General features: G+C 44.2%; 1 protein-coding gene across 1 annotated transcript; it reads left to right on the top strand.

The window, feature by feature from the left end:
- The first annotated feature begins 1546 nt into the window (after nt 1–1546).
- LOC144673279 (uncharacterized) lies at nt 1547–2878 on the top strand. Its single transcript, XM_078535193.1, has one exon. It carries the CDS (start codon nt 1669–1671, stop codon nt 2656–2658), a length of 990 nt encoding a protein of 329 aa, XP_078391319.1. The 5' UTR covers nt 1547–1668; the 3' UTR covers nt 2659–2878.
- Nucleotides 2879–14416: the final 11538 nt, after the last annotated feature.

Here is a 14416-nt window from a genome sequence, read left to right as displayed (position 1 = left end):
TATTGCAGATTTCCATCGGTGCATTATTCCAGGAAGCCTTAAAATCATACGGACAGTATTTCAGAACCAGGGTTCCAACTGTACGGGGGCAATGGGCAATTTTATCCCAGAAAAACCCGCAAAAAATCAACCACAGGGACAGCCACTACAAGAACAACCTTTGTCGGAGGCAGAATCTGTGAGCAGGAGCTCATCCAGTCGCAATGCAGAATCCCAGCTGCTGGGGTGCTGGGTAATTGTGAGTGGAAAATATTTTTTTTGTGATTACTTTGTGGTTATGGGATTGAAACTTTGACCGTAGACCAATCAATAAAGATCAGAACCAAATGATAAAGAAACACCAATGCACGGAACTTCCATTATACAGCAGAAGGAAAGGGAATGGGCATTTGTAAAGAATTTACAGCAAGTTAGTTGAACATGACTTGCCCTTAACACGTTTGAGCTGGCTTGAAATATGTTTAAATCACTTCTAGAAATGGAACATGGCAGACCACCCATTTACTAGGATTTGCGTGTGATTTTTCTTTTTATTTGTTCACAATTGGGTATCAGAAAATTGTTTTCGTTCTCTATTTTTTGTTTCAATGGCACTGCCGATACCCACAATCTCCTGCGTGTGTGAAAGTGCCCTAGTCACTGTGCAGGAGCCCAACGCGCAGGCGCAATGCTGATGATACCTGGAGCATGCGCAGTGTCAGTTTGCTCAGAGCCCTGGGAGTGCGGGAGAGGCGGGTGAGATTCGCTGAGGCGGAGGGAGGAGCGGTTCTGGGAGCCGGGGTGGGGAGGATCCAGAAACACCCGGTGTAGGCCGCAATCCCGGATCACAGCCTCCATGACCCGTGTTTGCAGCTCCGGGGCTTCTTCCCGGTGACAGCGCCGGCTTCAGGGGAAGAGGCTCCGGAGCGGGAGATTCAGAAACTATGGGGAGACCGCGGGCCGCCCGGGGGCTCAGAAACTGGGGGGACGGACTCATGGTCCGGGTAAGACCCACCCGGGAGGGTCCCCCCTCCTGTATCCCGCCCGACGGCAGCTGGGGTCCCGCCTGAGACCCTGAATCAGAGACACAGGAGCTGGAGAACTGAACCCAGGCAGAGGAGAGGGAGGGAGAAAACTGGGAGTGGAGGAAAGAAATGGTGGAGATGGTGAGATGGGTTTGGATTTCAGCCCAGGGAGGAGGGAGAGTGTGTGGGACGGGGATTTACAGCTTTGGGGGAACAAGAGAGGAATAAATGTTCCATAGAAACTCTGTTCTGAATTTCAGTCCTGGATTTATAGTGATGACTTTTGTAAACTCGTTTTACAGGGTATTAAACGGAGGTGACTGGCAGACAGAAAACGCAAAGCAAACATCACATCAAGATCTGTCAGAGGCACTGAATTCATCAGGACCTGAGTATCATCAACTTTTGAATGTGGAAGGAGAAATGTTTGTCTATTCTGTCTTTGGGAAAGGATTTCAAACATCGGTGTGACTGGAAAAGCCTCAACACACACACACTCGAGTAAGAGTGTTCCAGTGAATTGACTTTGGAAAAAACTTTAAGCAGTTACACAGTCTGCAAAAATATCGCACCATTCACAGTGGGGAGAAACTGTTCACGTGTTGTGTGTGGACAAGGCTTCAACTAAGCGTCCAACCTGGAGAGAGACAAGGACCCCCACACCATGGAGAAACCATGGAAATGTATGGACTGTGGGAAGGGATTCAGTTTCCCATCCCAACTGGAAGTTCATCGGCGCAGTCATACTGGGGAGAGACCGTTCACCTGCTCTATCTGTGGGAAGGGATTCACCCATTTGTACAACCTTCGGACACACCAGCGAGTTCACACTGAGGAGAGGCCATTCACCTGCCCTGTGTGTGGGAAGGACTTCACTCGGTCATCCCACATTGTGACACACCAACTTGTTCACACTGATAAGAGACCGTTTACATGTTCTAACTGTGAGAAGAGTTTTAAATGCAGAAAAGATCTGCTGATACATCAACGTATTCACACTGGGGAGAGGCCGTTCACCTGCTCCGTGTGTGGGAAGGGATTCATTCAGTCATCCCACCTTCTAACACATCAACTTGTTCACTCTGATAACAAATTTTTTAATTGTTCTGACTGTGACAAGAGCTTTAAAAGCAAAAAGGATCTGCTAACACATCAATATACTCACACTGGAGAGAGGCCATTCACCTGTACCAACTGTGGGAAGGGATTCAGCCGTCCGTCTGCCCTACTGAATCACCAGCGAATTCACACTGGGGAGAGGCCGTTCACCTGCTCTGACTGTGGGAAGGGATTCATTAATTCATCCAACCTTCTGATACACCAGCAACTTCACACGGGGGATAGACCGTTCACCTGCTCTGACTGTGGGAAGGGATTCACCCGTTCATCTAACCTTCTGACACACCAACAGGTTCACACTGAGGAGAGACCATTCACTTGCTCCGTGTGTGGGAAGGGATTCACTCGGTCATCCAACCTATTGAATCACCAACGAATACACACTGGAGAGAGGCCGTTCACCTGCTCTGTGTGTGGGAAGGGATTCACTCAGTTATCCAACCTGCTGACACACCAGAGCATTCACAGTGGGGAGAGGCCATTTACCTGCTCTGTGTGTGGGAAGAGATTTTCTCATTCATCCTATCTGCTGTAACACCAGCGAGTTCACAGTGGGGAGAGGCCGTTCGCCTGTAATGCCTGCGGAAAGGCATTCACTCAGTCATCACACCTGCGAACACACAGTGGGTTCACAAGCGACTGCAAGGTTTGGATTCTACTCCTGTTGATGCTGTTAATCATACCAGGACTGAACCATGTTCATTCTGACTGTCCTGACCTGTTGATGAGGTTCAATATTCTGAATAAATGTGACATAAATCAGCTTTGTTTGTAGATTTTTGTTTTTCCCCACTTGAGTGTTTAACATCGCCTGACTGGAGTCAGAAAGGACAATCTGGGGGAGGATCTTACAGTAGGAACAAAACTTCAGCCTGGACACAGTCCATTAGGTTCACAGTGAGGGACCCCCAAACAACACTTTGGTTTTTCTCATCTTTCTTCACTGACTGCACAATCCCCATGTGGGTGAATCCTGAGGTGTGTAAGAAATGTGTCTCAGCTGCTCTCTTCCATGGTTCAGAGCTCCTAGACACAGAACAGAAGGCTCTTTTACAACTGGGTTTAGAGTCAGGAAGAACAACGGTGAATGCTGGAAACGTGCTGCCAAATGAAAGATTGGTGTAAAATTGTGATCTGTTCCTGACTGAAAGTGAAACAGCAGGTTTAAGTTTCCAGACGGAAAATGGTTCTTAATAAGTCTAAAATGGTTCAACGTGTTTGTGTGTCAGTCCCGAGTCGCTGAATCGAAACATGCTGAAATTTATTGGGTTAAAATCTGCATTAAACTAGAAGCTGGAGGAGTTCACAGGAGACTGTTAACTGCTGGGACAATAATACAACAGGTTGATTCCCAGAAAAAGAACGACCTGCAGCGTATGTCCAAGAATTCCCAGTTTTATTGATGTGTGCTTCCCACACACTGTCCTTTTAAATATACCTCACTCCTACCAGCCTTTAACTATCAGAAAGGTAACAGAGAGAAGGCTGAAGCTGTTTCTGCCCCTTTAACTTCACAGTGTCAGGACCCCTTTGGTCCCTTTAAGAATGAGTGATGTGTTCAGCTGAAGATTCCTGTTGGTAGTTTTCTGGACGGTTTCCTTATTCTGATCATTCCCGGTGAGCCTTGGGTGTGTGAACCCGCCCCACCCCCAGACGCGGCAACCCACCCTGTCCCCGGGTGTGTGAACCTGCTCTATGTGGTACTCGCCTGTGGGCTCTCGTGTTTCTCTCCAGTTCGTTTATTCTGCTCCTTCTGCTTGAAGTTGCTGTTTGTGATTTTATCTGGAAGTTTAACAGTAACGGTATTAACCAATGTTATGGTCAAACTGTAGATGCAAAATGTCACCTTAGCTCCTTAAACATTTCAGTAGCAGCTTGGTTACAGTGACAACACTGATTTCAGGATCTCTAGATTGCGGATTTCACCTTCAGAACCTGAGCATATTGACCAGGCTTCTAACCTCATGATGATATTCAAAATCTGCAATTGAAATCTGGTCTCAGTGATGGTGTCCATGAAACTATCATTGATTGTTGTAAAAACCCATCTGCTTCACTAATGTCCTTTATGGAGGGAAATCTGCTATCCTCACCTGGTCTGGCCTACATGTGAGGCCAGACCCACAGCAATGTGATTAACCCTTAACTGCCCTCTGAAATTACTGAGGAAGCCACTCTGTTCAAGGGCAGTTAAGGTTGGGTAACAAATGTTGGCCTTGCCAGTGACACCAACATCCCATCAAAGAATAAAACAAAATATATTTTGCATGTGAAGATTTAATCATTTCAAGCATTAATTTAATCTCATTGACAGCTATCAGCAGCTATTAACCCTGTTATGTTTTTGATCATTAAAGGCTGGTAGGAGTGAAGTATATTTAAAAGGACAGTGTGTGGGAAGCACACATCAATTTCTAATGACTCCAGTGTTATGTGGGTAATATTTGTGTCGAAAGGATGGGGTGAATCTTGTAACAATCTCCCAGATTAACTGGGATTGAGGGGCAAGACTAAAGGTGAGCATTAGTGCACTGTACTGCACTGCACACTACTTAGTGACAAACCCTGTTGTGTTAAAAGTTTACTAATTCACACTGGTGTAGCACTGAGACAATTGCTCAGATAGATTTTTAATGTTAAGGATTATTTTCCCTGCAGGATTTTCTATTTAGCTTCCACCTGACCCACTGATGGTGTCAGACAGAATCTAGAACTGTCTCCTCAGTCGAATTGACTGCTGCAGGATCCTAATGGTATCCAATTAAAAATCTATCTTCTGGTTAACAGGCACAACTGAAACCAGCTCAACACAAAATGGTGTGTGTGAGTGTTTGCGCGCACACACTCGAGGGTAGCAGTGGAAGGATGCTTTTCTGAATGGAGAGCTGTGACTAGTGGAGTTCTGCAGTGATCAGTGCTGGGACCTTTGCTGTTTGTAGCATGCGTAAATGATTTGGAGGAAAATGTAACTGGGCTAATTAGTAAGTTTGCAGACGACACTAAGGTTGGAGGAGTTGCAGATAGTGAAGAGGATTGTCAAAGGATACAATGGGATATAGATCGGTTGGAGACTTGGCAGATGGAGTTTAATCCGGACAAATGCGAGGTAATGCATTTTGGTAGGTCTAATACAGATAGGAATTATACAGTAAATGGCAGAACCCTTAAGTGCATTGACGGGCAGAGTGATCTTGGTGTACAGGTCCACAGGTCACTGAAAGTGGCAACGCAGGTGGATAAGGTAGTTAGGAAGGCACATGGCATGCTTTCCTTCATCAGCAGGGGTATTGAGTATAAAAGCTGGGAAGTCATGCTGCAGCTGTGTAGAACCTTGGTTGGGCCACACTTGGAGGTTTACCAGGATGCTGCCTGGTCTGGAGGTTATTACCTATGAGCAGAGGTTGGAGAAACTCGAATTGTTCTCACTAGAGTGACGGAGATTGAGGGATGACTTGATAGAAGTTTACAAAATTATGAGTGGCATGGACAGAGTAGATAGTCAGAAGCTTTTTCCCCAGGGTGGAAGAGTCAATTACTAGGGGCATAGATTTAAGGTGAGAGGAGAAAACTTTAGAGGAGATGTGCGGGGCAAGTTTTTTACGCAGAGGGTAGTGAGTGTCTGGAATTCGCTGCCAGAGGAGGTGGTGGAAGCAGGTACGATAGTAGTGTTTAAGAGGCAACTTGACAAATACATGAATAGGATGGGAATAGAGGGATATGGACCCTGGAAGTGCAAAATGTCTTAGTTTGACAGGCAATATGATTGGCGCAGGCTTGGAGGGCCGAAGGGCCTGTTCCTGTGCTGTACTTTTCTTCTTTGTTCTTGTGTCTATGTGTCTGATTGTCAAGTTTGAGTCGGTTCTCCTTTCGGGTTCTTCAACAAATCCATTTCGACGGACAAGTGGCAGCTGAAATTTCATGTCTGGAAGTGTGAAGTGATTCATTTTCGTCGGAGAGGAGAGGAAACAGAAAATTAAGGTTACAATTTTAAAGGGGCTTCTATGTTGCACAGCCAATGGTTCGGATCTGGAAGATATCAATTCGGTTCAGTTCCACGAGGGGGTGGACGCATTTTACCATCGCAAACTTCATTCACATTAGTTGTGTAGCTTCATAATAAAAAGGTTCAGGGAGAAAAAGCAGGTTGGGAAGATGCAAGAAGAGATTGTTTCTTTCCGTATGTTTTTACATTGGAGGCCGTTCAGTTACTGAGCGTTACAAAGTGGATGGCGTTTGAAATTTCCAGTCAAGGCAATGACAATTTTAGACGTCGCAGTGGCCGAGCGGTCTAAGGCGCTGGATTTAAGTTTCAGACTCTATGGAGGCGTGGCTTGAAATCCCATCGCTGCCAGAGTTTCAGACTGTCCGTATTTCGAATCAATTTTGCCACACCCTTCAGTCATTGAGTTGGAGAGGGCTGCAGCACAGAGAAAGGCCATTCGGCCCATCGAGTCTGCGCCGGTCAAACAAATACCTAACTATTCTAATCCCATTTTCCAGCACTAGGCCCATAGCCTTGTATACCATGGCATCGCAAGTGCACATCCAAATACTTCTTAAATGTTATGAGGGTTTCTGCCTCTACCACCCTTTCAGGCAGTGAGTTCCAGATTCCCACCACCCTCTGGGTGAGAAAATTCTTCCTCGCATCCCCTCTAAACTTCCTACCCTTTACCTTAAAATCCGTCCACCAAGGGGAAAAGTTCGTTCCTGTGTGCCCTATTATGCCCCTCATAATTTTATGCACCTCAATCATGTCCCCACTGTGTGCGCTCCGTGTGCAGTGCTCCATTCTGGCGGAAAGATCGAGGAGAGGCAGCAGAAATTGTAGGACAGCGAGGAATAGATGGGGCTGCATTTCTTCATTCCCTTCTGTAACCACTCTGTCCTTTTATGTACAGAACATTAAAAGGTACATGGCGACGATGTACGGAACTGACTTGCTTATGTAATGGGTTTGAAACCCTTTAGAGTTTCCTGGTACAGGTGAAAATCCAACATTTTGAACCTGCAATCTACATTTATTAGTTTACATTTCTCACAGTTCTGGTTTTAAGAATGAGTTACAGTAAATGATTATCCATTAAATGGACTAAAAAAACCTTTCAAACGCTTCCCTGTATTTTTCATTTCCGTTCATCTGTCGGCATTCACCAAATTTGCAGTTGGAAATGGAACAAAAACGGAGCCAATTTGGTGACATCCTTGATTTCTGGATGTTTGTCTCTCCTTAGGCCGCTGTCACTATCGGTGTCTATGTCTGTGTGTGTTCCTCTGCGTGTGTCAATATGATTCAGTTCCCTGAGGGAGATGAATGCATTTTTACCATCATAAACTTTACTCACTTTCGTTATGCATCTTCATAGTAAATGGCACAGAGAATACCAGTAGGTTTAAGAGTTGGAAGAGGACCTTAACCTTTCTGGCGCGGTTGGCGTAACCCGTGGTTAAAATAGTGGACTTATCAACCCAGATGCTGTGAGTTCGATCCCTGCTGGTGCCTGTGGATAAAGATTAGCTGATGGAAGCGGTGGAAATGTAAACTGTGGGGAGGAGTATCTCGGCTGTGAAGAGATTTAGACACGTCAGGGTAACAAAGATAGAACATGGGAGAATACTTTCCAGATGTGCAAAGCTATTAAGAAGGTCTGACAGAAATTGAAAAATGCTGAACTGTTTAGGCACAAGTAATTAGGAAAGCTAATAGAATGTTATCATTTGCTGTGAGGGGGAATTGAAATAAGAAGGTTATACTTCAGTTGTACAGGACAGTGATATCAGGAGTACAGTGTAGAGTATTGGCCTCCTTATTTAAGGAAAATGTAAATGCGTTAGAAGCAGTTCAGAGAAGGCTTACTGAACTAATACCAAGAATGGGCGGCTTGTCTTGTGAGGAAAGGTGGCAGGCTAGGCCTACATCCGCTGGAGTTTAGAAGGTTAAGAGGCGACTTGATTGAAATCTTTCAGATCCTGAGGGGTCTTGACAGGGTGGATGTGGTGAGGATCTTTCGTCTTGTGGGAGAATTTAGAACTAGGGGTCACTGTTTAAAAATAAGGGATCGCTCATTTAAGACAGAGATGAGAGAAGTTTTTTTCTCAGAGGGTCGTGAGTACTTGTAACTCTCTCCTTCAAAAGGCAGTGGAAGCAGAGTCTTTGAATATTTTGAAGGCAGAGTTAGATTGATTCTTGATCAACAAGGAGGTGAAAGGTGATCGGGGTAAGCAGCAGGTTTCAATCAGATCAGCCATGATCTTATTGAATGGCGGAGAAGGCTTGAAGGGCCGAGTGGCCTACTCCTGCTCTGAGTTCATATGTTCACATGTTCTTTGAGTCCAGACTGCTTCCCGGCTCAGTGCGCAAATGCCAAAAAGTCAAGGATGATTGAAATTTTCACTGAGCAACATGTAAACTGACAGTGGATTCACTCGGTGCGATGGTGTGTTCCAGTTCTATATGTGCAATCATAGAAACAATTTATATTTGTTATTTTGAACCCAATATTTCTAATGGGCTGGATGTTATGCACATGTTTGATCTAAGTTATCCCATTTACAAAAATAAATATTCGAAAACTATTTGTGTGGGAGGTTACTGGATAACAGCAGGCCTGGAAATGGAGCAGAGAGAGAGGATCCCTGGGATGATCTTCAGTGAGTTCAGGAGAATGGTATCAGGATGAATGGAGAAGGGAGAGAGTATCCTTGGGGTGATGTTCAGTGAGTTCAGAAGAAAGGTATGAGAGGGAATGGAGCAGGGAGAGAGGATCCCTGGGGTGATGTTCCGTGAATTCAGTTGTTTGTTGCGCCTGGCAGCCTGGGAATTTCCACTATTTTTGCTCCCTGGTGTTCCTAATAAGCCCCAAACTGTGGTAATAATTTGCAGGATTACTGCTCGATAATGTGACTGTGTCAGATCGGCCCTAGTCTCTAGGAATCTCCCATGGTTTGTGTCAACGGTTCAGTCTGCGGTATTTGTGTATTTTTTCTTATTCATTTATGCGATGTGGGCGTGGCTTTCTGGGCCAGCATTTATTGCACATCCCTAATTGCATTGAGAAGGTGGCCTGTGACGTCTCTGCCTTGTGAGTGTTTAATTGGACAAAGTGGAGAGAGTCCAGGCGAATGCTCTGGGCGCATGGGTTCAAATCCCAACATGGCAGCTGCTGGAATGTGAATTCAATTATTAAAACCTGGGATTGAAAACTAGCCTCAGTAATGGTGACCATGACAACTATCACCGATTGTCGTAAAAATCCATCTGCTGCACTAATGTCCTTTAGTGAAGCGAATCTGCCATCCTTACCCGGCCTGGTCTTCATGTGATTCCAGGTCGACAGCAACCTGACTGACACTTAACTGCCCTCTGAAATGGCCTCGGAAGCCGGGCTGTTCTGGGCGGCCTTGCCAGCGACACCCACACCTCATGAAAGGGTAAAGAGATTAAAAAAAAACTTTTACTCCCTATCTAACCCCTGCTGCACCGACCCTGGGAGTGTTTAATGGGACAGTGTAAAGGAAACTTTCGTCCACCATATACTGTCCTGTATGGGCCTCTGATGAAGCAGACACCTGCTGTTTACTATTACCTGACATGTGACTGTGACAGGCCTGAGTATGAGTGAAATCACCGAGGTTCTCCTCGCTGTGCAATCATTCTGCCTCTGGGGTTTGCCAGAAAAAAGGCAGAAGTAAAGGTGTAGTAACACCGATGGGTCGCTGGGTGTCGCAGTGACTCTTTCACTGAAGGACCTTGGGCTCTGAAGAAGAGTCATAAGGACTCGAAACGTTCACCCTGTTTTTTGACTCCACAGATGCTGTGAGACCTGCTGAATTTTTCCAGCATTTGCAGTTTTTGTTTCACATCCCAGACAGGGCTGGTTAAAAATACCTGCCTGGGAAAGGGGGGAAAACAGTATAATAGGGAAAATGGAGCGGTGTCGATGGGCCTGAGAGAAAGGAGTTCAGCAAAGTCAGTTCGTTTCACATTCATGATTTATTAACAATTTCAGAGAACATTTTACAGGGAAGTTTATTTTAAAGTTAACTGAAGTGAATATAATGACTGAGAGTCACATTGAGAACAGAGCACATTTGCTCTGAGCTGCCACCTGTGTGTACAACTGTAACAGACACCAGAAAGAGAAAACAGGAGCTCAATATAAAGGGAAGGGAGTAATTGTGGACGAGGAATGAAAAAAGTTACTTATTTACACAGGGAATTCAAACGACTGGGAAATTATAAGCTGCTATTGCAATGCAATCATAATTATCTCGCACATTTGAAACAGAGAAATGGAAATATCGTCTATCATTGTCTCAGTTACAAATTCGGAAACATAAGCTGAAGGTATTTCAGTTTTAGAATCACCGAGAGGACATATTTTAAATTCGGAGTACAGAGATCTCAGTAAAGAGCTGAGGAAAATCTACGGTGTCCAAAATTCAACTGGTCACTTGATCTGTAAAAGAGGATGAAATAATGAAGCAGATCTTTATGATCTAGGACAATTATGTTAGAGTTTTAATTAATGAAACATTGAGAGATTTTTCAAACCGCTTCTGTCAGTTTGAAGTGTGAGTGGATTGAATCTTCTCACCTTCGCCAGAGTGACGGCAGCGCTGTAGAAAATGCTCAGGAAGAACAGGATGATGAATGTAGAAGCGGTTGTCCAGATATTGCCGTTATCATCCTCAGAGTCTTCAGTCCAGATGCGGTCTGTGGAATCTACAGGGATATATCCGAGGAGATATTATTAGATTGTTTATTAATCTAGGATATCATTTTTTAAACATTTCCTTTACTCTTTCCTAAGTTATTAGTGTATTCAATGTTCAATGTATATCTACTATTAAGTTCGTGACACTCAGTAACCCATTTCTGTAACTATCTCCACAGCTGTTCTTCCTTTACAATCTTTGTACAGTCCGTGTCGGAAAATATGGCAACTTTTCTCCAGTATCAATTCATTTTCGAACAGTTCGTACGATCTATTATTGGAGAATATTATGATGGGTATCGGGAGAGATTCACTGAGCTACTTATTTGGAAACTGTGAACGTTGCTTTTTAAAAGCTCGGATGTGAGTTCCCATCTTGTTTGTTTATTTGTGATGGGAATGTTTGGTGCGTCATTAACTTAAATCAGTTTCTCAGTAAGAGCATTTTTTCAGTGTGTTTATCGGGTAATAGAGACAATTGCCGGAGGATATGCCCGTTAAAAAGTGCATTTGAATTATACTTTCTTCAATCGCCTGGCGTTTGTGTTGTGCTTTAGCTTTTGTGTGTGTCTGCATGAGTATGTCGCGCTTTGCATTAGTTTGTTTGAGTGTCCATAGGTGTACATGTGTGTTAATGTGTGTGTTCATGTGCCAATGTGTGCTGATTTGTGTATTTTTGTGTCTGCTTCTTTACGTATATTTTGTTTTTCTGCCAATGTGGATGTATGAGTGTGTTATTGTGTGTGTTTATGTTTTGATTTCTATATTTACTTATTACTATCTGTGTTTACCTGTTTAATGTGTGCCTGCTAATATGAGTGTTAATGTTTCTTTTTGTGTTCCACGTGTATGTCAGCATATTAATGTCTGCCTCACAGCGTCTGTGTGTGTATGTGTGTGTGTGTGTGTGTGTGTGACACAGCGAGAGAGAGAGAGTTTTTAATATGTGCATTTGTGTGTTGATCGATATTTAGAACTATGTATCAATGTGTGTTTATGTTTTCATTGGTACTGACGTATGTTTTTTGTTTTCTAGTGTGTATGAGTATATTCATGTTTGTGTCTACATGTGTGTCTGTGAATGTGTTAGTCTGTTCCTCTGTGTTTTTGTGCCTGGGTGTCGTCTGCTCATATGTGTGCATGTGTTAATGTGTGTCCATGCATTTGTTTTAATGTGTACGATAGTGTGTATCTTTATGTCTGTATTTATGTCATTGTGAACGTGTGATAATGCATATGCTAATCGTTACATTTGTGCTTTGTGTCCTTGTATGAGTCTGCTTGTCTGGTTTTATCTGTTTGTGTGTGTGATTGTGGATATGTGTGTGAGCGAGTGTGTCTGTGTGTGTATTTCTGTATGTGTGTGATTGTGTGCGTGTGTATTTGTTTATGTGTGTGATTGCGTGTACGTGTGTGTCTGTGTATGTTTGTGCATCTGCACCCAAGTGTTTGTGATTGTGCGCGCGTGTGTGCATGTGTGTGCACGTGTGTCTGTATTTGTCTATGTGTGTCTGCCTGTGTTTGTGTGGCTGCGCATGTGTGGGTGTAAATGTGTCTGCCTGTACCTGTGTGTGTTTGTGTCTGTGTGTCTGTGCCTATGTGTGTGTGTACGCGTGTTTGTGTCTGTCCATTTTTGTCAGCTGTGTGTATTTTTACTATTTTTCCGAATTTCACCAGTGCAAATGATCGAGTCTGACCTTGATGGTGAAAAGTTTGGTGAATATTTTCAATGTTCTGTGTATAAACGTGTTTTCTGTGAGATGCAAGGTGATATCAGGTGAACGAATGCAAACAATCAACCATGTGTCTCATAAAATTCAGGGACACAACCTTGAACAACCCAGGGAGGATTCAATCACCAGTTTAGATTCGGATTATGGGAAATCAATCTTAGCATAATCTTAACAGGAACAAGAGTGTTAAAACATCTTCAAATTATGTTGCATAAATATATGTTTTTACAACATCCTCAGCATGATGGGAGTTTAAAATCTGTGGCCAGTAAGCTGGAAGCCGACTTGGACTGTTGGTAACTGAGTAGAGACCCGTTCCCTTCCAGATTCACTGCTTGGTGAGTGAGGGTCCAGTGAGCTAATAGTTTTGCTCTGTCTGGTTGTCTAGGCAATTTCCCTTTCGGTTCTCTCTGCTGAGAAGGTGGAGACACACCGGGTTAACCAATGTCCTTCCTCGTCTTTTTTGTTTAGCAAGTGGAGGTAAAATTGGCTTAAAATTTTCTTTTCAGTTTTCTCTGTTGGGGAAGTGGAGGTACAGCGGGTTAACAATTTCCCTTCCCCACTCTCTGTTGAGAAAATGGGGTACAGTGGCTAAACAATTCCCCCCCACCCGCTGTTGTGGAAGTGGGGGTGCAGTGGGTTAACAATGTCCCCTTCCCCTCTCTCTGTTGGGTAAGTGGGGGTAAAGTGGGTTAACAATTTCCCTTCCCCTCCCTCTGTTGGGGAAGTGGGGGTACAGTGGGTTAACAATTTCCCTTCCCCCTCTCTCTGTTGGGGAAGAGGGGGTACAGTGGGTTAACAATTTCCCTCCCCCCTCTCCCTGATGGGGGATTGTTGGAACATGTTTCTGTGTGACTCCACTTCAGTTCCCAGTGGGTGTGGTGCAGCAGCTTAAAGCTGACATCCATTTTAAAGGGATGGGCAACAAGAGAAGCAGGAACACCAAGATCTAAATGCACTGTGTTTGTTTGTCGGAAATGGGAATTGTCAGATTTCTCCTTAGCGGGAGGAGAGCTGGTGATGTTATTTTGCAGAATCCCTTAATGAATGAGCTTTACTCTGTCTCTAACCCAGGGTGTATCTGAGCTGCGAGCACTGGGTGTACAAGACTTGGGTGTGAGCCCTGTAAATATCCGATTTTAACTAAACAGGTCTAACATTAGCAAAAGTGGAAAACAACATTGATTAAACAATTGTGTATTTAAATCATGATTGGAGAAAAGGACTTTATTATTTTTTTATTGAAGTTTGAAATGTAACCGAGAGATTCTCATTGACATGAATTAACGGTGTCCATCAGTGCAAGGGAAATGTTCACAAAACTCGGTTTACCGCTGGATTTATCAACCGTTCTATTGATGATCTTCAAGGGAATCGCTTCATGTCCCACCACACAGGAGTAAGAAGCGCCGCTGGCCCACTCCTCCGCTGCAATGGATAACAGGCTGTACATGAAGAAGGAGCGATTGTCCTTCTCCGCCACCACCTCGGTGTTCTTGTAGTTCCCGGGATTCACCGGCTTGTCATTAACGGTCCACTTGACGAAGATCTCTCGGGGTGAGAAACCTCTCACTAAGCAGCTGAGGGAGACGAATCTCTGAGCGGAGACATCTTCTGCCGAGGGCAGGAGGACAGAAACGGACGGTTCCCGCAGGTCTTTATCTGCAGAAAATGTACAATAAATGTCAATAAACTGGATACTTTCGTAGACAATGAAACCGCTGGTTAGATGTGAGAGAAACGTGTTTTGTGATGAATATTAAGGGTTTGATTATCCACTTCTTGGAAATATATCACCGATCCTTCACTATAGCTGAATCAATATCCTGGAACTCCCTCCCTA

Source organism: Cetorhinus maximus, unplaced genomic scaffold (genome assembly GCF_964194155.1).
Source record: "Cetorhinus maximus unplaced genomic scaffold, sCetMax3.hap1.1 HAP1_SCAFFOLD_323, whole genome shotgun sequence".
Taxonomy (NCBI): domain Eukaryota; kingdom Metazoa; phylum Chordata; class Chondrichthyes; order Lamniformes; family Cetorhinidae; genus Cetorhinus; species Cetorhinus maximus.
The sequence above is the reverse complement of the archived record's forward strand: the minus strand, read 5'-3'. Positions and strand labels throughout refer to the sequence as shown.